At 39.3% G+C, this 25,282-nt stretch overlaps 1 protein-coding gene across 3 annotated transcripts in view; it reads right to left on the bottom strand.

The window, feature by feature from the left end:
* Positions 1 to 22,347, bottom strand: part of LOC148843485 (uncharacterized) — a 36,035-nt gene extending 13,688 nt beyond the window's left edge. For 2 of the 3 annotated variants that reach the window (XR_016103749.1, XM_088959658.1), the window contains exons 1-3: positions 22,286 to 22,347; positions 20,274 to 21,629; positions 5,719 to 5,817 (exon numbers count right to left, since the gene is read on the bottom strand). Coding sequence is in view for 2 of the 3 variants with exons in the window: in XM_088959658.1 (XP_088815784.1) it covers positions 5,719 to 5,817; positions 20,274 to 21,510 (1,336 nt within the window). In the remaining variant the exon portion in view is untranslated. The remainder of the gene's footprint in view (positions 1 to 5,718; positions 5,818 to 20,273; positions 21,630 to 22,285) is intronic. The other variant, XM_088959659.1, reaches the window with a different exon arrangement.
* Between the last annotated feature and the right edge of the window lie 2,935 nt (positions 22,348 to 25,282).

Genomic DNA, 25,282 nt, shown 5'->3' with positions numbered 1-25,282 from the left:
ATCCACAAAGATGACAAAATATTTGTATCCATTATATGACATTACTTTATAAGGACCCCAAACATCTGAATGAACTAAAGAAAAAGGACTCGACACACGATTATCAACCCTAGAACTAAAGGGAACACGATGGTGTTTCCCAAACTGACACGACTCACAATCCAAAACAGAAAGTTGACTCAAGGATGGAACCAAGGACATCAAGACTTTGAGCGACGGATGACCAAATCGGCAGTGCCATTGGAGAGGAGAAAGAGATGACTGGAGAGCTGTTGAAGTTCTACCACCACCACCGTCAAGATAATACAGTCCACCTGCTTCATGCCCTCCACCAATCTTCATCCCCGTCTTGAGATCCTAAAAGACACACATAGAAGGATAAAAGGTAATGGAGCAGTTAAGTGATTTGGTCAGCTTACTAACAGACATAAGGTTAAAAGGCAATTTAGGAACATACAGAACTGATGAGAGGGATACAGGATCTAGGTCAACATTACCAACACCACAAATTGAGGATGTGAAACCATTAGCAAGGGTGACAGATTGTGATGTTGAGCAATGAGACAAGGAGGAACACACCTGGAGTTCCAGTCATGTGATCGGAGGCTCCAGAGTCAATGATCCAGGGATTGGGTGTAGATGCCAGACAAGCCATACCTGAGTGAGCAAAAGTTGTCGTGTTCTATTGTGATTGGATAAACCTCTCATATTCATCACGGGGAACACTCACCATCTCCTTCATGGGACCATCTGTGGATGTAGGAGGCAACTGGTCAGATGAATGATTCTCCTGTTTAAAGTTGGAACTTGAGTCACCAGTCGCGGCATGATTGGCCCAGGTTGAGGGAGGACCATGTAAATCATAACAATAGTTGATGGTATGTCCATCCATACCACAATGAGTGCACTTTCTCGGGCATGAGCTATGTCCTCTACCATGGGCTCCCCCTGAATCTCTGCTCCCAGTACGACCACCACCACGATTATAAGTAGACCCACCATTGCCACTTCGGCCATATGCAGAACCACTACCAACACCACGACTAGACTGAGCTCCCCGAGCTCCACCTCTACCACCACGGCCTCTCAATGCAGCAAAGGCTGATCTATCTGAGATATTAGAGTTCTCAGTAGATCCGATAGAAATCCTCCGAAGTCGAGCAAATACCTCTTCCAGGGATGGAAGAGCTGATCCCCCTAATATCTGAGCCCGTACTGGTTCATATTCAGACTTTAATCCCACCAAAAATCTCAAGCTGCTCTCTCTGTTGTTGCTGAATCTTGACATCAGAAGTGAGAGGATGATAGACATTCAACTCATTACGTATGTTCCTCATGTTGGCATAGTACTCCTCAAGACTCTGATTACCCTGTTGCAGATTAAAGTACTCTTGATAAAGCTGATAAACTCTAGTTATATTGTCCTGCCCCGAATACAATTTTTTCGCATGGTCCCACACGTCTTTGGCAGTATCAAGGAACATGAAGTTCACACTAATCCTGGGTTCCATACTGTTCCACAACCATGTGATGATCTAAGCGTCCTCTTGCTCCCAATCTTCATACTCGTGAGAGTTAGAGGAAGGTTTCTCCTCTCTGATATGTTTTACCTTCTTCTTTGCCTTTAGAAAGACTTCAACGGATTTAGCCCAAGGCACATAATTCTCTCCATTTAACTTAATGGAGGTCATCTGAACATTCAAGTAGTCTGTAGGCACCATCACACTAGGTTTATAATCATTACTATCTCCCATTATGTTATCACCAATACTGCACACTTGCTGAATTCTATTATCACTAAGATCTGCACACTACACACCACTAGGTCACACCTGTCACACTGATTGCATCACTAATTGTTGCTGGAATGTGTGCTCTTTACACCACAAACCCTACTCCTACAACTACCTGAAATCTCACCACTATATGATCATATATCTTCCTTCAACATGCGCAAAGAAACTAGCATAAACCCTAGCACTGACTGGCCGAAACACTAGCAAATGATATGAAACACATCTCCTATTTAATCCATAAACCAGAACTGAAATCTCTTACCTTATCGCTGAAGTAACACCCATGCGAGCAGGAGAGCAGTCCACACACAACAGCCACACACAGTTCGGCCCTCTATTCCTCCTCTACTAGGAGAGGGCGATCTCAGAAATCACAGCAACCGACCACATACGACCTGATTGGAGGCATAGAGACCCCCAAGGGAAGAGGGCGATCACTCCTTTTCATCCCTTTCCCTTATCTCCAATCGAACACAGAAAAAAAAGGAAAACCCTAGATAGGGTGCGTAGAGAATGAACCCTAGGCAAGCAGAAATCTAGGCAGATTTAACCTGCTCTGATACCATGTTAGAATTCAGGTCTGCCTTAGAGTTTGGCCTGACTGAATTCAGTTATGTAGAAGAAGAGAGAATGATAGAGAAAGAGAGAAAGGGAGAAAAAGAGAAGAGAGAATTCTGGTTCGAACTGAAAGAGTCAACACATCCTCTCCCATTCGGCCAGTAAGAATTTATATTAATATTAAAACATAACTGAAAAGACCTATGTGCCCTTACTTAAGTTAAGAGCACATATTTCAACACAACATTATAGATCAGCAACATCAATCAAGGTATAAAGACAGAAATACCCCTACGCTAACAGGAACCAAGGCCCAAACCCAACCCAGAGGCCCAGGCCTTTGCTCACTTGCACTTACCTGAGGAAGAGCACACGAAAGCCGTTTCAGCACCTAACTGCAACAAGCAACACGTCAGCTGGTCCCTCTGCATGAGTTCGTTAGAGCATAAAGTTTGTTAAGATATTTTGTAACCCAAAACCATTATAAATATGGGTTGGCCAAATGAATGAACATGCAATTGAATCAACACTTCTCTTTCTCTGTCTCTTTTCTCTTCATTTCTGCGTAGGAGGAAGGGTCTCCCTCGAAGAGACTCCTAAGGTGAGCAACAACTCATTAGTTGCCAGCTATCATCTCACCAAATCAAGGAGCTTTAGTGAGTGGAAGACAAATAACAGATCAAATTCTAATTGCTAATGAGAGTGTGGAGAACTTCAGGAGGGATAGAAAGGGAGTGGTCTGTAAGTTGGATCTGGAAAAGGCCTATGATTTGGTGGAATGAGAATTTTTTAGGAAAGTTATGACTAAATTTGGATTTGGGGCTAGATGGTGCAAATGGATTATGGGGAGTGTTTGGAATTGTCATTACTATGTATTAGTGAATGGGACAGTGGTTGACTTCTTCCCCAACCGTTAGGGGTGTAAGACAAGGAGACCCCCTATCTCCCTTCCTGTTCACACTGATTGTTGATGTTCTGGGGAGATTGATCCATGGAGCAGATTCTAGGGGTCTTATTAGAGGATGGAGAGTTGGAAGGGATGATACACCCCTCACCTATCTATAGTTTGCAAATGACACAATTCTGTTCTGTGAAGGGGGACATATGAGGTTTATAAGGAACTTGAAATTGGTGATACAACTCTTTGAACAAATGTCAAACTTGAAGGTGAATTTTGAGAAAAGTTGTGTAGTGGGTGTGAATATAGAGGAAGGTGAGATCAGGGAAACTGCAAAAGTGCTAGGGTGTGAAGTCTCAAAGTGACCTTTGAATTATTTGGGGTTGCCATTGGATGATAACCCAAAGAGAGAGAGTTTTTGGAATCTAGTGGTGGAAAGGTTTGAAAAGAGACTTGCCTCTTGGAAAAGGAATTACCTTTCTATAGGTGGGAGGATAGCACTGATTAAGGCTACTCTAGCAAATTTACCTATTTATTTCCTTTCAGTGTTCAAAATCCTAATAAAGGTTTCTAACAGATTGGAAAAGATGATGAGAGACTTCCTTTGGGAGCCGGGAGAGGAGAAGAGTGACCATATAGTAGGTTGGGAGGTGGTGACTAGGAGTAAAAATAGTGGTGGTTTGGGGCTCGGGAACATTAGAAAAAGGAATGTGGCCCTTCTAGGGAAATGGTTGTAGAGATTCCCACTAGAGAAGGAAAAGTTATGGGCCAAGATAGTGGTCAGCATACATGGGCTGGAACTAATTGGATGGAAAGCCATTCATGAGTTGTTACTAGTTTTTTCCCCTCTTATTAGGTATGACTTGGATTCAAGTAATGCTATAAAACTTTGGGAACAAACTTGGGTGGAGAATGCCCCTCTAAAGGACCAGTTTCCTTCTTTGTATGCCTTTTCTGACCTTAAAAATGAGCCAGTCTTCTCCTTCATAACCCGCTTCTCTTCGTCTGGTTTGGTTGGAATTTAGCTTTGAGAAGGGTTGTGAAAGACTCAGACCTTGACAGCATTTCAAGTCTCCTTCAACTTCTTGACAATATTTTCTTAGGCCCTACTAAGGTGAACTCTAGAATTTGGACCCCCGCCCCCATTGGTTCTTTCTCCTATGCCTCTTTCTTCAAAGTTTAAAGCCAGTCCACCAGTCCTGTAGTCCTCCCTTTTCCTGTTCATGAAGTTTGGTGTAGACCAATCCCTCCTAAGGTTGGTAGTTTTTGCTGGGAAGCCTTTCTGGAAAGATTCAACACTGGTGATCTGCTCCAAAAGAAGAGACCCAATACTTGTTTCTCCCCTCACTGGTGTGTTCTTTGTAAAGCTGATGGGGAGATTAGTTTTCACCTACTGGTGTTTTGCCAATTTGCAAAGTCTATTTGGGAGTGGGCTCTCTCCCTACTTGGGTGTAGTTAAAATCCTCCATCAAATTTGTAAAATCTATTTTCTCCTTTTTTCAAGTGGAACATGAAAAGAGGCAGGACTATGTAGAGAGGACTAAGGGTTGCGGTTTGTTGGTCTTTATGGGAAGAAAGGAATGACAGGATCTTCTCGGAAGTAGAGAGAAGTACTAATGAATTGAGGACTTTGATCCTTATAAGGGTCGTAAAGTGGATGAAATCGCTAGCGCTATTCATAAATTATACAGTGGATGACATGTTGAGGAATTGGGGTGAGATTGCTAATAGTACCCAAACCAAAACAGTGATGAATGTGTCTTGGACTCCCCCACCTGCGGGTTTCATAAAATTAAACTTTGATGGGAGTTGCAGAGGGAATCCTGGACAATCAGGGATTGGGGGTGTTTTTAGGGATGAGAATGGGGTTGTTTCTTCCATGTTCTCAGGCCCAATTGGAGTGGGTGACTCTCTCGGAGCCGAGATCCATGCGGTTATGGAAGGAACCGAGAAAGCCAGGGAGATGAATACCAGAAAACTTATAATTGAAGGGGACTCAAAGGTGGGGGTAGGATGGCTGAATAAAGACAACAGTGGTATATGGAATTACAACAATATGAGGAGGAAATTTAGATGGCTGGCTCAAGAAATGGAAGTTAAAATCAATTGGGTAAAAAGGTCAGCTAATTCTTTTGTTGATGGGTTAGCTAAACAAGGGGTGGAGAGGGAGTCAATGTTTTGGACATAGTTGTAATTTTATTTTTCTATTTCTCCTTCTCTTTCTCTTTTTATTTTTCCTTCTCTTGGGGCACAAGTTATAGTTGGAAGATAAGAAAGTTTGTCTTCCTCTTTGTAATTATTATTGAAAGTTTTCAATGAAATTAATGAATTGTGTTATTGATAAAAAAAGCAGAATTATCTTTTGTCTTTGATTAAAACGTGGGAATTAGTAACAATACAGTTAAGTTTTTGGTAGACATGACAGGCTCTAAAACATCTAGTCTTGGCAAGAAACGTGAAAGATACCATCCTTGGGTGGCTGAACTCGCCTCCTCTTATCAGCTGGACCATGAAGACCTTTGTCATATTGAACAATACCGCTATCAATAAATTTTAATGATTGACCTGCAAAACAAGTTCAGCAGAGTCACCCTTATAATGAAACGTGGCATTTAACCACCTTCTTCTAGTTAAAGGAATTTAAGCCAAATCCAAAGAAAAGAAGGGTAAAAGCCTTGGAACAAGCTATTACAGGAATTTGAAAATTGAAGGCCATCAAGATCCTTGAGGATGGAAACTCACTCAACAATAATTCTTTCACTATGACCAATCAACACCTGATTCACACATGGATTTTGTTCTCAAAAGTTCTGTTGTTTGTTTCTTTCAAAAATTTCCAATAGATGGAAAACAGTGCCAGATTCTATGAGATGTTACCCCTTTTACTATAATTTTATACGAAAATTTCCAATGTCAAATTAATAATTATTATTTTTTAAGTTTTTTAGATTGATAACAGAAGGAAATTATCAAAAGAATGATTTATGTACAATATATGCCATGCATCCCAAATATAATGCAGGCTTAGCCTACTACCCAAAATGCTGATGATTACATTACATTTGTGCCCAAAATAATTGACTTTTCAGTCCTTTCTTGGCTAGAGCATCTGCCAAGCTGTTGGCAGATCTAGGTACCCATGAAAAACTTGCTTCAATTTCTCTTGCTAAGTGTTTTATTTTCCTCATAACATGTTGGTACTGCAATAGCCACTTGACAATTATCTTTTCTCCATCCCATCACAAGCTTTGAATAGCCTTCTATTATTACATGCTTGAAACCCAATGGTTTTCCCAATTGCAAGCTGCACAATGCTGCTAATAATTCAGATTTATTAATTATTTTAAAGCTATCATAATTATTTACAAAAAAAATAGCTATAAAATTACAATTTCCAATAGAATGAATATTTCATAACAAAATGGTATGATGGATTCTTCTGAAGAGGAAAAATGGAAATGTAGCACTTTATTTCCCAAGAATTAGTACAAGGTTATGGGTGCCTTCATCCAATAGAAAATTTTGATATCATGCTTTAGTTTTTAGAAACCTTTGATCTAGGATTTTTTCCCTCAACTCAACCCAACTAAGCCTTGTCCCAACTACATGGGGTTGGCTACACGAATCCTCTTCTGCCATTTGGCTCTGTTCAATGTTGTATCCATTGTTACATTATGGGCCCTCAAATCATTTCTCACTACTTCAACCCATGTCCTTTGGTCTGCCCTTAGCTTTTCTAAATCCTTCAATTTGGAATAGATCACTTCTCATTGGTTCTGTAGATAGTCTCCTCTATATGTGACCAAACCATTTTAGTGTACTTTTTCTCATTTTGTTACCTACTGGGGCTACTCCTAGGTTCCTATGAATATGTTCACTCATTGTCCTATCCTTTGATGTTTTCCACTCATCCATTTCAAGTTTTCAACATTCTTGTTTCTTCTATACTCATTTTAGACAACATGTTATTTCTTGATGACCAATACCCTTTGTACAACATTTCTGGCTTTATACACATTTTATAAAATCTTCCTTTTAGCCTAAGTGGTATTCTATTGTGCATAGGAGTTACAGTAAACCTCTTCATTTTACCTGTAATGCCCTAATTCTATGGAGAAAATCCTCCTAATATCTCCCTTTTTATGCCTAACCAAGGTAACTAGAAGAGGTCAAATTAAGACATCTTTTGGTTTTTAGTCCTAATATTACCTTGATTTCCACTCTAATTACTATTAATTTTACACTGCCTATATTCTGCTTTAATCTTAGTTTAAAACCTCTTGTCCATAACATGGTTTTAAAACTGCTGTTGACCCGAGCAGTGAACTGTTCGACCCGGAAACCGGTCAACTGTTTGGTTCTGTTTTATACTTGGCCCAAAATTTACAAAAAAAAAAAAAAAATTACTTGGTCAACAAACTACTGACCCAGATGGTTGAATTACTAAACCATTCAACCCGATGAATGGTTTTTATGTCATTTTTTATTTTTATTTTTCAAAACATCACGGGATGATCCATTTGGACCAGATAATTGAACTACTGATCTGAAAACCAGTGGCCAAAGTAGTTCCTTTTCCAGGTTAGATTTTTAAAACCTTGGTTCCTAAGATGCTAGTGAAAAAAAAAAAATTCTGCTGAGAATGCTTGGGCAAGGGTCTTTTTTTTTGGTTTTTTTCCTTATCATTTTGTATTTGGGGACCCAGGTAAGGGCTTTCTTGTAATTTTTTCTTCAAAATATAAATATCAAGTTTAAGGGTGTGAACAGTAACACCACTCATTCGAAAGAACTCTATTCTTCCTCTTCTTCTTCCCTTCTCTCTCTCTCTCTCTCTCTCTCTCTACAAACCATAGAATGACATTTTGGTATCAAAGTAGGCAGAGGCTCTTGGGCACTCTTTTCTACTATCTTCTCCTATAGGATGGCCTGCTGATGTCAAACAGTCACCGAATGACATCCACTGGATGGTGTACAGGGATCCTATCCTGGTATCTCAGCTCCCCCAGGATATTAGCATACAAGGGCAGGAAATCACCAAGGAGGTTTGCTTCGCAACACCAGGAAGGGGAAAGCCACCTAAGTGTCCTCTTCCCGTGCAACTCCTTCACAACAACAACAAGCAGAGGGAAGGATCTTGCTTGGGATTTCCAATGTGGGCCTCCCAACCCTTATAGTTCACCTCTTGACTCATGTGTACTCGTGTAACCCTGTAAATTCGAGTTTTGCTACTGATACACGTTTTATGCTTGTTATAGGTTATGAAGAAGAGAGGGATAGTGTCATTGAAGAAAAAAAAAACAAGAGGATTTGGAATCAAATTTGTGCCTTTTTTTATCAGTAACAGTGAAATTTTATTAATGATAAAAATCAGGTTTACAAAGGGATGGAGCTAAAAAGTCTTAACTCCAGCTACCCAAGTGACTTTTTGACCATGCAGTGATTACAAAACAGCCCAGAATAATGTATCTCTATTTATCCCTTGCCTAGCTAGACCATCAGCCATGCATTTGCACTTCTCTTTATCCATGTACATTGAATTTCCATGTCCTTGGTTAACCACTTATACTTCCTCTTTTCATTGCTGTATTTCCACATCATAGCACTGTCCTCTTTTAGCCACTTCACCACCGCTTCAGAATCACCTTCTATAACCACTTTTTTGATATTCATTTCCTTGACCCTTTGAATCCCTTCAATAGATGCTAAAATCTAAGCCCTCAAAGAGTCACCCACCCCAATCGGCCCAAAGTACATGGCTAACTTAGTGAACCCAAATCCGGAAGGCCCTGGGTTCCCTATGCTGCTACCATCAAAGTTCAGTTTAGTGAACCCAAGGGGTGGAGGAGTCCAGCAAACTTTTAATATCTTCCAACATAAACATGAATCTGCAATCTCCTTCCAATTCCTTAACAGCTCATCAACTTGGAATACGTTGAACAGCTCCAATGTTCTCAACCATTGTACCATCCTAATATGGATGATCTCCATGACTTCTTCCACGCTTCTCTCTTTATTTGAGAAGATCCTTGAGTTCCTCTCCTCCCACACTGTCCAACAGACTGCAGCTCTACCACACCTCCACATGATTTTAGCCCTTTTAGTTGGCCAATTAGGTATGGAGGAAAACAAGCTTGGAACATTCAAAGGGGGAGTCCACCTACAACCAAACAGAGAAGTAAACCATACCCAAATAGCTTTAACAAACTGACAAGATATTAGTAAATGATATCCAGACTCACCATCGGACTTACAGACAACACACCAATGACGAGCCAAGCAGCTGTTGGGTCTTATCCTTTGGAGTAGATCCCCTGTATTAACTCTTCCCAGGAAGGCCTCCCAACAAAAACCCCCAACCTTAGGAGGTATAGGTCGACACCACACTTCTTTAACAGGAAAAGAACCAACCGGATGAGAAGGTAACAGTGCTTTGAAAAAAGAAGCACAAGTGTATGAACCCGAGGGAGTTAGTGTCCAAATTCTGTTATCTGCTTTAGACGGCTCAATGAATACCCCTTCAAGAAGAGATAGTAAGGCTATAGTACTGGAAAACTCTGTATCCCTAACACCTCTTCTCAAACTTAAATTCCAACCAACCCAGAAGGTGAATTGGAAGGAACAATAAAGGATGAAATTGGTTCATTCTTAAGGGAAGACATAGCAAAAAGGCCCAGAAATTGATCTTTTAAAGGGGAATCCCCAACCCAAACATGTTCCCAGAATTTGATAAGGTTATCAGAATGCAAGTCATACTTGATCCATGGAGAAAATAGAGGCAAGATGGCTTGGATAGCTCTCCAAGGAGAAGCTCTTGTAACCCGTGCTAGAATTCCTAAGTCCCAACCATTGTTTGCCAGTCCATGTATACTTCCCACCACCTTAACCCACAACCTTTCTTTCTCCAATGAGAATCTCCACAACCATTTCCATAATAATGCAAGATTCTTAACCCTAATATTACCAATACCCAACCCTCCTTTTTTACCTCTACAGACTACCTCCCACTTGACCATATGGTCCCTCTTCTCCTCCCCCGGCTCCCATAGAAAATCTCTCATTAGCTTTTCCAACCTATTAGCCACCTTCACCGGTATCCTAAAAACTGACAAAAAATATATAGGAAGGTTAGCCAATTTAGACCTAATTAATGTGATTCTCCCTCCAAGAGACAAATAATTTCTTTTCTAGCTGGCAAGTCTCTTTTCAACTCTCTCCACTATAGGGGCCCAGAAATCATCTCTGAGGATTATCCCCCAAAGGTAAGCCCAAGTAGGTTAAAGGCCAGTTAGACACTACACAACCCAACATATCTGCATACTCCCCAATCTCCCTTTCCCCCATATTGACTCCAACTATACAACTTTTTTCAAAGTTCACCATCAAATTTGACATATGTTCAAGAAGTTGTATAGAGAGTTTCCAAGTTGGTGAGGGTGTAGAAAAGATAAGTGAAAAGAAGCCCAAAATCCCATAAAAAAATAAGTCTTTAAGCTTGTCCAAAGCAATGGGATTGAAGTTGAACCTACAACTTTGACTAGAGAAGTGGAATGAAAAAAGAAAAAACAAAACTTAAAGAAGTTTGTGGTAAAGGGATCGATTTCAAATATTGAGGGCAACATTAAGTTTAGTGGCAGAGGGGAGAGTAGGATCCTAAATAAGGAGTGGTTCCCTGAGGGGAATGAAGGGATTTTTGCCTCGAGTGCTCTCCAAATAAAAATCATAAGTTGGAATGTGAGGGTTTTGGGTAGTGCAAAATAGAGGAGGATAATAAAGATTTACTAAGAAGAGAATGTCCTAATATAGTGGTGATACAAGAAACTAAATTGGCAAAGTTAGATAGGAGATGGGTTAGAAGTGTGTGGAAAGAAAGACGAATGAGTTGGACTTTGGCTCCTTCTTAAGGATCCCTGGGAGGTTTGATTATAATTTGGAGGGAAGATGTGTTGGAATTAGTGGAGGAGTTGATAGGTCGATTCTCTATGTCAATAAAATTTAAAAATGTGGAGGATAGTTTCACTTGGGTGCTAATAAACATATATGGGCCAAACAATTACAGAGAGAGAAATGAGATGTGGGAAGAACTATATGACATACAAGGTCTCTACGATGGCCCCTGGTGCTTGGGTGGAGATTTTAATGTAATTAGGTTTTGTGATGAAACCAACAATGGACAACATTTGATCACAACTAGTTAATACTTGTAACAAGATCCCTTTGTTGCAAGCCAATTTTACTTGGTCTAATTTCCAAGAAAACCCCCTTTGCTCGAAGTTGGATAGGTTTTTGTTCAATGAAGGTTGAGAGAACTACTTGCTGCTGTACAAGGAATCAAGCTTGCAAATCAGCTAGGCAAAGAGCATTTGATTATTGAAGGGGATTCCCAGGTGATAGTGGGTTGGCTAAAGGATCTGGACACTATGATTTGGGGTTTTAGAGGTCTTCTCAAAAAGGTTAAATGGTTAACAAGGAATATGACAATCAGAGTTCAGTGGGTAGGCAGATCAGCAAACTCAATGGCTGATTCACTTGCGAAACAAGGGGTTCTTCGAGATACTTTATTTTGGACTTCTGTGTAATTTCTTTTGTACTTATAATTCTGTAACTAGATTTAAAGGAAAGGTCGCATCTCGTGCCTTTCCATGGGTTTCATGTAACTCTTATTTTCTGGTCTAATAAAATCTTACTCATTTATCAAAAAAAAAAAAGAAGGTTGAGAGAACTACTAGAGGATGAGATTTGGGGTAACAAGGTTTGAAAATATGTGGCTAACACATCTGGATCTCCTAAACAAGGTTAAGGATTGGTGGAGTGAAGAGTTGAGGGGGTGAGATTTGGGGATACAATTTCACAAAAATAAAATAAAATAAAGAAACTAAAGTCCAATTTGAAAGAATGGAATAAGGACAGGTTTGGGAGATCGGAGTTACAAAATGTTGGTTTATTGTCCTAGATTGAGACTTTAGATTTAAAAGAGTCTCAAAGTGCTTTGAATGAGCAAGAGAGAGAGTTGATGTGGAAACTTAAAAAGGAACTGCAAGAAGCCCTTTTAAGGGAGGAAATTTCTTGAAGGCAAAAATCAAGACATAAATGGATCAAAGAAAGGGATGGTAATACAAAATACTTTCATGCTTTGGAAAATGGGAGAAGGAGAAAGAACTTTGTGGCCAACTAGGAGTCAATGGGAAGAGCTTACCACTCAGGATGAGATAGCTAGGGCTTTGTGGATCATTTTAAATCAATACTTAGAAGGCCTTCAAATACTAGGTTGAGCATGGAAGGTTTAGTTAGGCCAAATCTAAATAAGTGCCAATTGGTTAGAAAGGGATTTTGAGGAGGAGATAAGACAAGCAATGTTCTCAATGGATAGATTAAAGGCCTTGGATCCAGATGGGTTTACGATGGCTTTTACCAAGATTGCTAGGATGTGGTTAAAGAAGACTTGCTTAAGGTTTTTAGTGAGTTTACAACACAACACAAAGTCAGCCCAGGAGTAAATGCCACTTTTTTTAGCCTTGGTCCCTAAGAAGGTAGAGACTAGACACCCCAAGGATTTTAAGCCTATCAACTTGGTGACTAATATCTATAAAATCTTTGCCAAGGTTTTGTCTTTGAAGATTATAGTAGTACTCCCCTCGATTATCAACCAAACTAAAGGGGCTTTTTTTATCAATAAACTCAAGGGGCTTTTGTGCAAGGAAGACAAATAACTAACCAGATTTTAATAGCTAATGAGTGCAGTGTTTTAAAAGCACAAGGTGCAAAAAACGCGCAAGGGCCAATTTGCGCCTGAGGCACAAGGTGCAAGGCAAGGTGTGCGCCTTTTTAAGCAAGGTACAAAATTACAAAAAAAGGCTAAAAAATAAAAAAAAAAAGCCAAAAATTTTAAGAAAATGCAAAAAAAAATTCAAAAGAATAATAAACATAATGTCAATAAAAAATATAAACTTAAAATTTAAAATAAATGATTTAAAAAACCTATTATTTAAAATTAAAATACATAACATAACATGTAAAGCGTATTCAAATGAAAATTTAAAAATAAAAGCAAATATATAAAGCATTTTCAAGCATGTAAAACCCACAATCTCTTTTTTTCCTTAATTGCATTGCTTTAAGTAGCTAATGTGATGTAAAACATATTGCATTCTTGATTCTACGAGTCGCCTTTGTACCATGCCCGTTAAGGCAAGCCCGAACAAGTCTATGTTAGGGTTTAAAATTCTTATTTCTCACATAAAAAATAATGATTTTATAACTTTCATTGCCTGTTAAGAAGATATTTTATTGCAATGAATGAATGAACAACATTAGCAAATAGGGGGTTCTCGAACCTGGGTGAGGTGCATACCCCAAAATGCACCTCACCTGTGCGCCTAGGCACGCCTTTTAAATCACTGAATGAGTGTATAGAGGATATGAGAAGATCTGGATGAAAAGGGTTTGTGCATAAGATAGATTTAGAAAAGGCTTATAATTTGGTGGATTGACATTTTCTACTAGAAGTGCTCAAGAATTGTGGTTTTGGAGAGAGATGGTGTAACTAGGAGTTCGGTTGTATAAGTTGTTGTTATTCTATGTTAGTTAATGGAGTGGTAAAAGACATTTTCTCAATTTGTAGAGGCCTTAGATAGGGTGATTCCCTTTCACCAGTCCTATTCACACCTGTAGCTGATGTGTTTAGCAAGTTGATCTCAAAAGCTTATAGGGATGAGGTAATAAGTGGCTGGAGAATAGGTAGAAATGGTATTCTAGTTTCCCATCTCCAATTTGCTGATGATATTATAATTTTTTATGAAGGAAATGACTTAGGTAAGGTAAGGAACCTCAAAGCTCTACTAGAATCTCTTGAAGGCATCTAAAACCTAAAAATAAATTTGGATAAGAGTTGTGTGGTGTGCATTAACTTGGGTGACTAGACCATTGGTTCTATTGTAGGTTGTTTAGATTGTCCCATTTCCTCTTGGCCTTTGTCCTACTTGGGTCTCCCATTAGGTGGAAACCCCAAGGAAAGTTGTTGGGCACTAGTGTTGGAGAAATTTGAAAAAAGAATAGCAACTTGGAATAGGAATTATTAATCCTTAGGAGATGAAGTTACCTTGATTAGGGCCACACTAGCAAACCTACCAGTTTACTTCCTCATTATCTTTAGGATCCCAACTAGAGAGGCAAAGAAATTAGAGAAGCTAATGACAGACTTCCTCTAGGAGTTGGGAGGAGAGAAGAGAGACCACTTAGTTAGGTGGAACATTGTTTGTTGGGTTAAAGAGGAGAGTTGGGCAGGTCTAGGCAATCTTAATCTTAAGAATTTGACCTTGTTGGGTAAGTGGTTATGGAGCTGGCCACTAGAGAGAGGTAGACTTTGGCATGAGGTGACAGTTAGTATTCATGGGATTGTAGAGAATGGCCGGGATGTTGGTGCATCTCGTCGGGCTACCATGGAAACTCCTTGAAAAGCTATCCATAGTGTTCTTCCTCAATTCCTTGCATGTATTAACCTAGAAGTCTAGTCACAAGCATTTATAAGGTTATAGAAAAAGTGTTGTCTTTGAGGATTATGAAAGTGATCCCCCCCCCATTGATTTCACAGTCTCAAGGGGCCTTTGTATAGGACAAGCAGATCATTGACAAAATTCTTATTGCTAATGAATGTGTGGAGGCTCAAAAAAGATTAAAGAGAAGGGGAGTGGCTGTCAAATTGGATTTGGAAAAAGCCTATGACTTGGTGGACTGGAACTTCTTAATTGATATTATGAGGAGGTGTGGATTTGGAGAGTTGTGTAAATGGATTAAGAGTTGCCTGCGGTCTACTCACTACTCAACTATTATTAATGGGATGGTGTATGATTTCTTTGAGGGCTTTAGGGGACTTAAACAAGGTGACCCTCTCTCTCCTTTTCTGTTCACTTTGGTGGCTGAAGTACTAAGCAAATTGATTTCAAGAGAAAATTGACTGCAATTGTTCAGGGGTTGGTCTGTAGGGAGAGAGAATATTTTGGCCACTCATGCACTTGGCATTGGGACCGAATTGACCATAATCTTCCTTCACACATTATCTCTCATCTGGCTTCTCTCAATTGTTATTAAGAATGCTATGGATGTTAGAATTTGGTAGCTTACTTCAAATGGTTCCTTCTCTTGCAGCTCAACTTGGAGAGCTATCTCTACACGAGGGGCTCCTTTGTTCAGGCACTTTAGTTTGGAATAAAAGAATTCCTCCAAAAATTTCGTTCTTTGCTTGGAAGCTTTTGAAAGGGGATATTCCTACGTGAGAGTATAAGAAGACTTGGCATCCTGGTAGTTTCAGCTTGTGTTTGTTGTGCTAACAGGAAAATTGAAACTAAGAATCATCTGCTTGTTTTTGGTAAGATGGCAGTTAAGGTGTGACAAAATTTAGCTCTTTGTGTGGTGTTCCCCTTATTCACACGCAGTCGGCAAAAGACAGACTTCTGTACTGGTTAGAAATGGGCAGTGGCGGTCATTCTCAAGTGAAAGAAATACTTGCATCGATCCCTCTCTTTATTATGTGGGAGTTATGGAAAGAGAGATGCAGGTGTAGGTATGACAGGTGCACTAAAACGGTGGATTTGATAATTGCTAAAGTCCTGAAATGGGTGCATGAAACTTGTTGGTCAACACCGAATCAAGACCCCAGTTTTGTAGACAACTTTGGGGGTTCGTCCTTTGCGATCTCATCGTCCAAGGACTAGGCTGGTGCTCTGGAAATTCCCAAGTCCAGGTTGGTACAAGGTGAATGTAGATGGAGCCTCCATAGATAATCCAGGTAAGGTGGTGGAGGTGTCTTTCGCTCTGACCATGGGCAGCTTGTCCTTGCTTTTGCTTCATTTTATGACTGCACAACGAACATAATAGCAGAATCCAGAGTGATCCGGGATGATATATACTATGCCAAGGCATTAGGAATCTTGAGACTAGTGGTAGAAAGTGATTCCTTGACGACGGTTCAGGTCCTAACTGGTGAGTCATCTCCCCCATGGACCACACTTCCATGGTTATACAATATAACAGAATTATCTGAGGACATTCAGGTGCCCTACACTCATATTCTAAGAGAGGGGAATACAGTGGCAAATGGTTTAGCTAACCTGGCATGTGCCAGTTCAGAAAACCTTCTCTTTGACTCCAAGAATTCATTTCCACAGAACATTCAGCTTTTACTTTTTGATGATGCTTTGTTGCTTTCTAGAATTCGTTGTAAATAGATTTTGGGCTTGGGATTTTTTTTTTTCATTTTTGAGAGTTTCTTGCATTGTTCTTGGGCTTGGGGCAAGGCGGGCTATGTCCTCCCCTGTAATTGTTGATTTTCTGATATTGATAATAAAATCTTAAGGTGCCACCCCCCCCCCCCCCCGGAGTAAATTTTGGGGTAAGAAAAAAACAATTAACCCAAAATACATTCCTAGAAGATGCACAAAGGAAGAAATAATGGCTTGCATAACTTCAAAACAATAAAACAGAGCATAAATATGATAGACACATATGTATGTGTGTCTGTGTGTGTTATACAATGCTTTCCATTGGGTATTGATTAGCCATAGATAACATATTCTCCCTTTGTCTATGGTCTTAAAGTGAGGAATAAGTACAATTCTATTGTTTTAAGCTTTGAGTGCACTACATGTAGTAGATTGATTGGTTGTAAGTTATAATTGGATGACATATCGTACCAGAACCATGTTCAAAAGGCCATTCTGAGCTTACAGATCCAAACAGTATCATCATTCTGCCTGCTTTATATCACCCAAATGGGGTGATAGAATAAATCCTTTTCTCCATTCAACTCTATCAGAAGTCACATGTTTTTGTAAAGAATGAAGTAGAACATCTTTACTCAATTACCAGTATACTAGACCCATGCTGTTTTGGCCTTCTTCACATCACTTATTCTAAATGGTGCATTCACCGGTCTTGACTTCACAAATGAAAACGATTGTGATACCTAAGTTCTCTTTATGCTTATTTTTAGTTTCACTACTATGAATCTGGGACTCATCCAACTCAAGATCCCATTACTGCTCCTTTTGTTTCTACTGCACAAAGAGCTATCTTATAGCCATCTTATGCAATCTCTTCTTCAGTTTTAGTGGCATGCACAACAGTCCTAAAGCATATCTCCCCTTTATCCACTTAACATAATGATACAGGATGCTTCAGGTAACTTATTAGGAGCAACTCCCTTTAGTCCAATTTGCTGACGATGCTATCTTTTTCTGTGATGCCTCATTTGATCAGCTAACTTATTTGGGTTATGTTCTAAGGTGGTTTGAAGCTGCTTCAGGTCCGAAAATAAATTTATCAAGAAGTGAAATAATGCTATCTGGAGAAGGTAATGTAGCAGGACATTTGGTGGGTATCTTGGGCTGCAAAGTTGGGAAGTTACCAACCACTATCTTGGTATACCCTTTGGTGCAAAAAGCAATTCCAGAAGAATTTAGGACACAGCCCTTGAGAGGTTCGACAGGAATCTTGCCACAGTCCTTGAGAGGTTCGACAGGAATCTTACCACATGGAAATCTAAATATTTAACTAAAGGGGAAAAGCTCATTATGTTAAAATGTGTTCTATCCTCCCTCTTTATTCTCTACCTTTCCTTGTTAAATACCTGCAGGGGTGACCAAGCAGCTGGAGAAGAAGATGATATCCTTCTTATGGGATGGGTGGAGAAGTAGTTTCAAGTTCTACTTGGTAAACAGTAAACTGGAACATTGCTTGCCAGCATAGGAAATTGGGTGGTCTAGGTATCAAAAGCCTTAGGCAAGTCAACAGATCTCTCCTTGGTAAATGGTTGTAGAGAAGGAAAGAGAAAGTCTATGAAGAAGAGTTAAAGCTGGAAAATATGGGCTCTCATCCCTTGGGTCAGATTCTGGCCCTGGCCTTTCTCCTCTGCGGTGTACAGTCTCGAGCAACATTCACAAAATTCTCCCTGATTATTTGAAAGGAATCAAGCTACAGGTCAGGCAGAGGAAACCAGATCCAGTTCTGGAAGCATATTTGGTCTGGAGACCCCACAATGGAGAAAAGGATTCCCTTCCCTTTTTGATATTTCCATTGATAAAGATGTTGTGGTGGAAGATTGCTATGATCAGGTTAATGAGGAGTTTATTTGGGGCCCAGCCTTTAGAAAGAATATAAATGACTGGGAAGTGGGCCCTATGGATGATTTACTGAACCATCTTCAAAACTTCAATCCTAAGCCCCCTCTTAGAAGATGAAAGATCTGGTCCTTTGATAAAATTTGGGCCCAGCCTTCAGCTCTCTCTCCCTACAGCAAGGAGATTGTTTCCTGATTTCCCTTTAGATAAAATTTGGGTTCCCCTACATCCCCTCAAAGGTGGCTTTTCTGGGTTGGACAGCAGCTCATGGAAGATGCCTTACTTTAGACAGGTTATTGAGAAGACGAATTCCCCTGCCAAGCTCTCTTGCTCTCTTTGAAATGATGGACCAGAGTTCATCAACCACCTCTTTCTCCGTTGCAGATTTTCCCAGCAACTGTGGACACTATCTGGCTTTGGTATTCCTTTTTGCTTCCTGAATCTGTTATCCAACTTTCGCAAGGCTGCGCAGCTAGGGATATGAACAGGAGGGTAAACTTTTGTGGAATACCCTCCCAGCTGCTATCTTTCAGCTAATTTGGAAGGAAAGAAATCATCAAATCTTTGACCATAAAGTTTCAAGCATTGAGGATGTTAAAATAATCTTATAGGTTTACTTTGTTGTTGGCTGGGTGAACATGATCTATTTAAGGACATCCAACTGATCTCTTTTTTGAGAGTTGGACCTTCTTTTTGACAAAAGGTGTTAGAGGCACAAGGGAGCAAGAACTACAAGTATATTCTAGAAGGAGAAGAAGGCCACCTCAGCATAAGGAAGCCAGTGCAAAGACAGCTGGAGTTAACTGAATCAAGTTGGAGTTAACTAAATCAAACAAGTTGGCAAGTTGTTATAATTCTGTCATAAATCAGTTAGATTGAATGCAAGACTGAATATAAATACAGAGGTGTACTTACAATAAGGGGATAATAAAAAGATTACTTTATTATACACGTATTTTAAAGAAAATGTAAATTAAGAGACTTGACCCTAGTCATTTGCTTTAAAAATTAAGGAACTTACCATCTAACTTCCATATTTAATATATTACAAGTTATAAAATATATTATATATAGTATTTATATGACCCGTAGTATATATATGTATATACCACATCATCATGGTTCGACCCCAGTTGAACCTCTGACCCGTGAACCTCTCCCTTCTCTGGTTCTATGCCTGGTCGGTTTTCTGAACATTGATAAATAGGCCATCCCTCCTAAGACCCCAGATTACTGTGACCAGCATTGGCTAATGGGTTTCCACAAGTACATTTATAACTTCATCCTAGTACTAGAAACCAATTGGAACAAGTAAAGATAAAACGGGATAGCTGACTTGCTGGCCAAGCAGGTGGTGTCTAGGGAACAGTTGTTCTGGGCAGAACTGTAATCAGGATTGAAACAATCTTTAATGGGGGCTAGATCTTTAGCCCTGCCTTTGTAATTTAACATTTTAATATCTAATGAAAAAACCTGCTTACTAATAAAAAGGGTGGTGAAGAAGAAAAAGATGTCAAACTCGGTATCCAGGATTCCTTAATTTGAACTTTGAACTGCTGAAGCTATTATTTTAAGATGATAAAATAATCATTAGAAGATTAAAAAAAAGGCCACCAATCAATATTGGTCCCAGTTATCTGTGGTCTTGGGAGGTGTAGACTGGATAAAGTCCTAACCTTAGGCTTTTCTTCTTTTCTTTTTCATTTTTTTTTGGCACAAAGTGGCCACTCTCAAACTTGAGCCCACTTTCTCACATTTGTCAGCCCAAGATTTTACCATTATACCAAGTAAGGCCCTAATCATTATAAGATAGATGAGTGAAAATAAACATTATATGAAGCAAGGGATTCCATGTTCACTAATAGCAATACATGGTCAAACACAAATGAAGCCAGATTGTCGACTACGTACCTGGCTGATCATGCATGGCTTTGTGTTTTACAGTCCCAACAGCAGGAGTAACCATGGAAGACTCTAAAGGGAAGCCAATGTTATGATAACCTTGGTGTAGTTGAAAAGGATATGATCCACTAGGTCTTTGAATTGAAGTAGTAGGTCTTGGCATTACTCTGAATGGCCATCCTTGTCTATTATCCATAAACCCAGCTGGGGTGCTACTGACAGGTCTTGATTCAATGGCAGCAGAAGAAACCATGGAAGATTCAGCTGGGGCTTTATTGAAATTATTCGGATAACTGTGGAGGCGTTGCACTGGAGATTCATAAGGTCTTGGAATAACACTAGGTGGTCTAGGCACCACCCTAGATGGACAGGCTTGTTCATTATTTGGCAAATCAACTTGTATGCTACTACAGGATCTTGTAGCAATGCCAGAATAACCATGGAACCCACTGTAAGGATCAATATTTGCATATCTTGCATCACTGCTATGTCCAACACGTAAGATACTGTCATTTGGCATCGCAAGAAAATATTGCATGTTACCTTGTGGTGTTTGGGACATATTGAATGGACTTGAACTGTTGCTGGAATTGATTACATTGCTGTCATTGTTAGACCAGGTCCAACCACCCATGTTGTGGCTAAGATTAGAAAGGTTCTCACTAGCTTGTGGTACATAGGGGATATTTGTATGGGTGCCAGTATCCACACCATCATGATTACTAATTCCTCTGCCTTGGACATTAGAACTAGATTGAAAAGCATCCATTGCATCAACACCTAACCCAAGCTTCAAAAAACTGCCATCAAGTTTTTCCGAAGAATGAGGTATATCAGGCCGAACTACATTTGTCATGATATTGTTGCCAATCATTGAGTCACGATGATCTGATGTACTAACTCCAGGGTGCACAAAATTTCCATGAATCTGTTGCCAATGAAATTCATTGAAGAGGGGTGCACAAAAGCCAAGTTGAGTACCATCAGCTGGGCTAACCTGACTGCTAGATTGTAATTCTCCGGTAATGTTACCTCTGGTGTGTAAAGGACTTCTGTCAATTAGTGAGCTCTCAAAGCTATTGAATTGAGTGGTGCCAGACACAGCACTATCACTGTTTACTGCAATAGTTTGATCATGTGACAGAAATGCTCCTGTCATGTCTCTTACAGTATCTGGATTATCTTGGAGATTTCTGTGCAGTATGGGCACATGGCTGATGCCAGCACTGCTATTACCAGGTGTCATCTCTACAAAAATACAAAAATGGCTTGAACTGTAGGGTGGGTATAAAAGAAGTCAAGTCTTATATGCATTTGTCATCTTGAAGCTATCTCTGTGCCAGTCTTGATATGCAGAATTTTCCCCTGACCATGGTGTAAAAGATGAACTACTAGTCAATCCCTTGGTTCAACCTTCAGGAATTGTTACTAAAATAAGAATACCATAAACCATAAGAGTAAAAATTCCAAATGGATTATGTCGCCTAGTGAAGTAGGGGAAAAGGGAACATTAATCAAAATCCGGTAGTTAACAGAATTCAGGCTTTGTGATTTGTGCCATCACTAGATATCTGTATGTTAGTATTGATCAAATATCTAGGAAATGTTGGTTATAACACACAAGATGGCCGCTGAAGCATTTCTCCCCCTAACAAAGTTCTTGTAAGTAGGTTTTTGAAAAGCAAAAAGATTCAAAAAATAGGTCTTGATCATTGAAAAAGAAAAAGTAGCTGCGCCCGAGTCCTCAAAGAATCTTACATATAGAGAATACAAAGAACACAGTATAAACATAAAAAAAGAAGTAATCAGCAATCAAGAAGTGAAGATGTTGTTAGAAGAGAACCTAGTCCATCCATTAACAGAAAAAAGAAGAAAAGGCAAGACTATAGTTATCTCAAGGACAGAAAAAAGACCATATAAACGGGAAATGGAAGAGAATCAGACATCAGAAAATCGCCAATGACCTTACTTAGAAGATAAACACAGTTCGACAACAGAAACCAAAATCAAGAAACTCTCACCAGAAAGCAGAAATCGCTTCAGCGTATTGGCTTCAACTTGAGAGAGAGGGAGAGAGAATGAGAATGAGAAGGGTTTTTGGCGCTTCTGCTCAAGGCATGAGGTTTTTAAAGGCTTCGGTTTGGCCCACGACGATTTGCCACGTCAGAGTAAAAGAACTTTTTGGCGAGAAAACTTCTCAATAGGAATTAAAACACGTGTCATTTTGTAGGGTAGTTACGTTGCTTTAGAAATTAAATAACTACGCATTTTCCCACTGTACCCCTCTATTCGTCTGATTTAAGGTATAAGGAACCTGGTTCTGACGTGTCTTTCAACGTCGAGAGTCTCGAGACGAACCTGTCCAACGCTTCGACACCGTTGGATCAGAATCAGCATCGTTTTTTGAATCGTCAAAACCCTCGATTTTTTTCCATTATCGGGTTCGGGCGTGGATCAACCCGAAGTCAAGTTCAAATTGGTAAATTTAGGCCCAATCCCAGCTTAGTCCAATACAATTCTGATTGGATTCGGGCTCAGGCAAGGTTTGATCGAATTTGCGTAAATTGATTAGGTTTCGAAGAATTTATATAATTTTGTATAGTTATTTTTTATTGGGTTTTATAATGAATTTAAAAATAAAATTAATTGAAAATATATATAAATTTCCTTTACATATAAGCATATATACAATATGGGCCCGACTATAATATGGAAATCTATATCATATCTAAAACCTCTACTACTACTGCCACGTATATAGAAGTTACCGAATGTATTTAAGTAAAGAGTAACTATTTTTTTATATATTAATTAAAATTAAAAAAAAAAATCCAAAACACTCACTCTTTAACCTATCCGTTAGTCTATTCATCCGTTACCCATTCTTCTCTTCTTCCAATTTCCTCTTCTAGTCGAACTTCTCCCTTTCTTACTCGTTTTGAAATCGTACTCATCTAAGAGGTGCACTGGGTCTTGGTAAGTTTCTGCTTCTCAGAAGTAAAACTTGATACCTTAAACCGAGTTTCCAATATTTAAAACAGTTTCTCCTGTTTCATGAACAACCCACATTCTGTTGGTTTCCTTGCACCATTGGATGGAACCCTGTTGGTACATCCTAAGCTGTTTGCGTAATTAGCTTATTCATTAAATTACTTTTTGTTGTTACAACTATTGTGAAGGTAGTGTAAGACATACTCCTTGACGCAGGTGTTATGATCATACGAGCAAAAATGTATCAAGAATACATGAATCAGATACCAAGTTCCTTCTCAACGTGCATCAGTTATTCCATTCACCTCATGGTAGGGCCTGGAAAATCCATCAAACAGTTAGTTATATGGGAAGCCTCTACATTATCTGACCAATGTTCTCCTAAAACAGTGAGACCAATCAAGGACATCGCCCACTGAAGATGGAAAATCCATCCTTGTAAAGCTGAAGCCACCATCTGGCTCATGGAAGAAATTCACAGGCTTACCGCTTCTCATCATCACATAGCTAAACTCTGGCTTTTGGATCCCATGCACAATGCTTTTGTTAATCCCATTTTCCCACAGATATAAATCCCATTGTACAAAACCATTGTTTTTGAACCCAAGCTTAGTCCGCTTGGGGGGTGCGATCCATCATTCCATCATCGGACACCGAAGGTAAGTCAATGAGTCATGGAATCATCCAACCCCCATTCATAATCCGAGACCGGAAGAAATTAGTTTACCACATGGATAACTTCAAAGCTGGCATAGATGTTAAATGATAGAACTACCTTCTCTTGTCATGTCAGAAATAGACAACCCAATCACCCCATCATCCCCAACGTAAGAAGGGGGAAAGAGAATGGTTGCCCACACTACATAATAAATCTCTTGAATAAGTTATTTCCTGAGTCCTGACCACAAAAAGCTTTTAAAAGAAGGTAAAAGGCTAAAGATCCATATTTGAATATATATACTTTTAGTCTAACATAGGAAAAAGCAGATACCAAGAATTTTTTTTGTAAAATTCCAACCTCACAGTTAATCAAGAGTCTGATAACTTATTACAAGCAACCAAAAAAAAAAAGGCGACAAGGAAAGCTTCAAATTCCAGCCCTTTTCTACTTCTTATTTACCTCTCTCTCTCTCTCTCTCTCTCTCAAAATAGGACTCTAAGTTGATGAGTTGTTACTACTGTAGCGATGGTAAGACAAAAGACTACTTGGATAGTGCTCCAGATATGGATGGGGGCTGTCCTACAGCAGCCTCCTATGAGGGAAGCCCAAACCTCACGCCATTTACTTACATATGAAATAAAATCTTCATCTGACACTCCAGTAGATTCCTTCATGAAAAAAGAGCAATGACAAGGCAAATAAGATGTGATTAATTACATTAACCAGCATCTAAACCAGTTTGTCACAATATGATCAGGATTAGCAATTAACATGTTTATTTCGTTTCACATTTTCAGAACTAGATGATAATGCACGACTGATAAATGAATGCAGCATAGGGTAGAAGGGGTTATATAGCATTAAAAGCGAGATTTTTGTCAAAGCACTTAATGAATGAAGCAGCAAAATTTCCTCTCTTTCATAATACACAAAGGATATGACCAAGTATGCGTAGCAGGACCCCAACTGCAAAAGCTTATTGCCCAAAACTGCTGATAGTGATTGTAGACCAGATTGTCTGGATTTTGAGCTCAACCTCACCCCAATAGGAGGGTAGGTACCTAGGTTGGACACTTGGCAAGAAGGTTCAATTTCTTGCCTACACAGAGAAATGGTTCTTCTTTTTTAGTGAGTGAATTTTACACGTCAAAACCTAGGTGGCCCTTGTGTAAAACTGCAAAAAGAAGTAGATGATTAGTACTATCCATCAAATTAATGGACAAAATACATTAAAAGATACAAAGGCTGCAACTTAATTGTCCAATTATATGGTAGTTTTACATAATAAGAAAAAACAAACTGTGAACTTGGGGAATGGGGAGTACAATTCATGTCCTATTCAAAGAACAACAATGGTCCCCCCAAG

This window comes from Nelumbo lutea, chromosome 8 (assembly GCF_056320005.1).
Source record: "Nelumbo lutea isolate HS-2025 chromosome 8, American lotus-T2T, whole genome shotgun sequence".
Taxonomy (NCBI): Eukaryota; Viridiplantae; Streptophyta; class Magnoliopsida; order Proteales; family Nelumbonaceae; genus Nelumbo; species Nelumbo lutea.
Note: the sequence above shows the minus strand (reverse complement) of the source record. Positions and strands in the feature narration are given on the sequence as shown.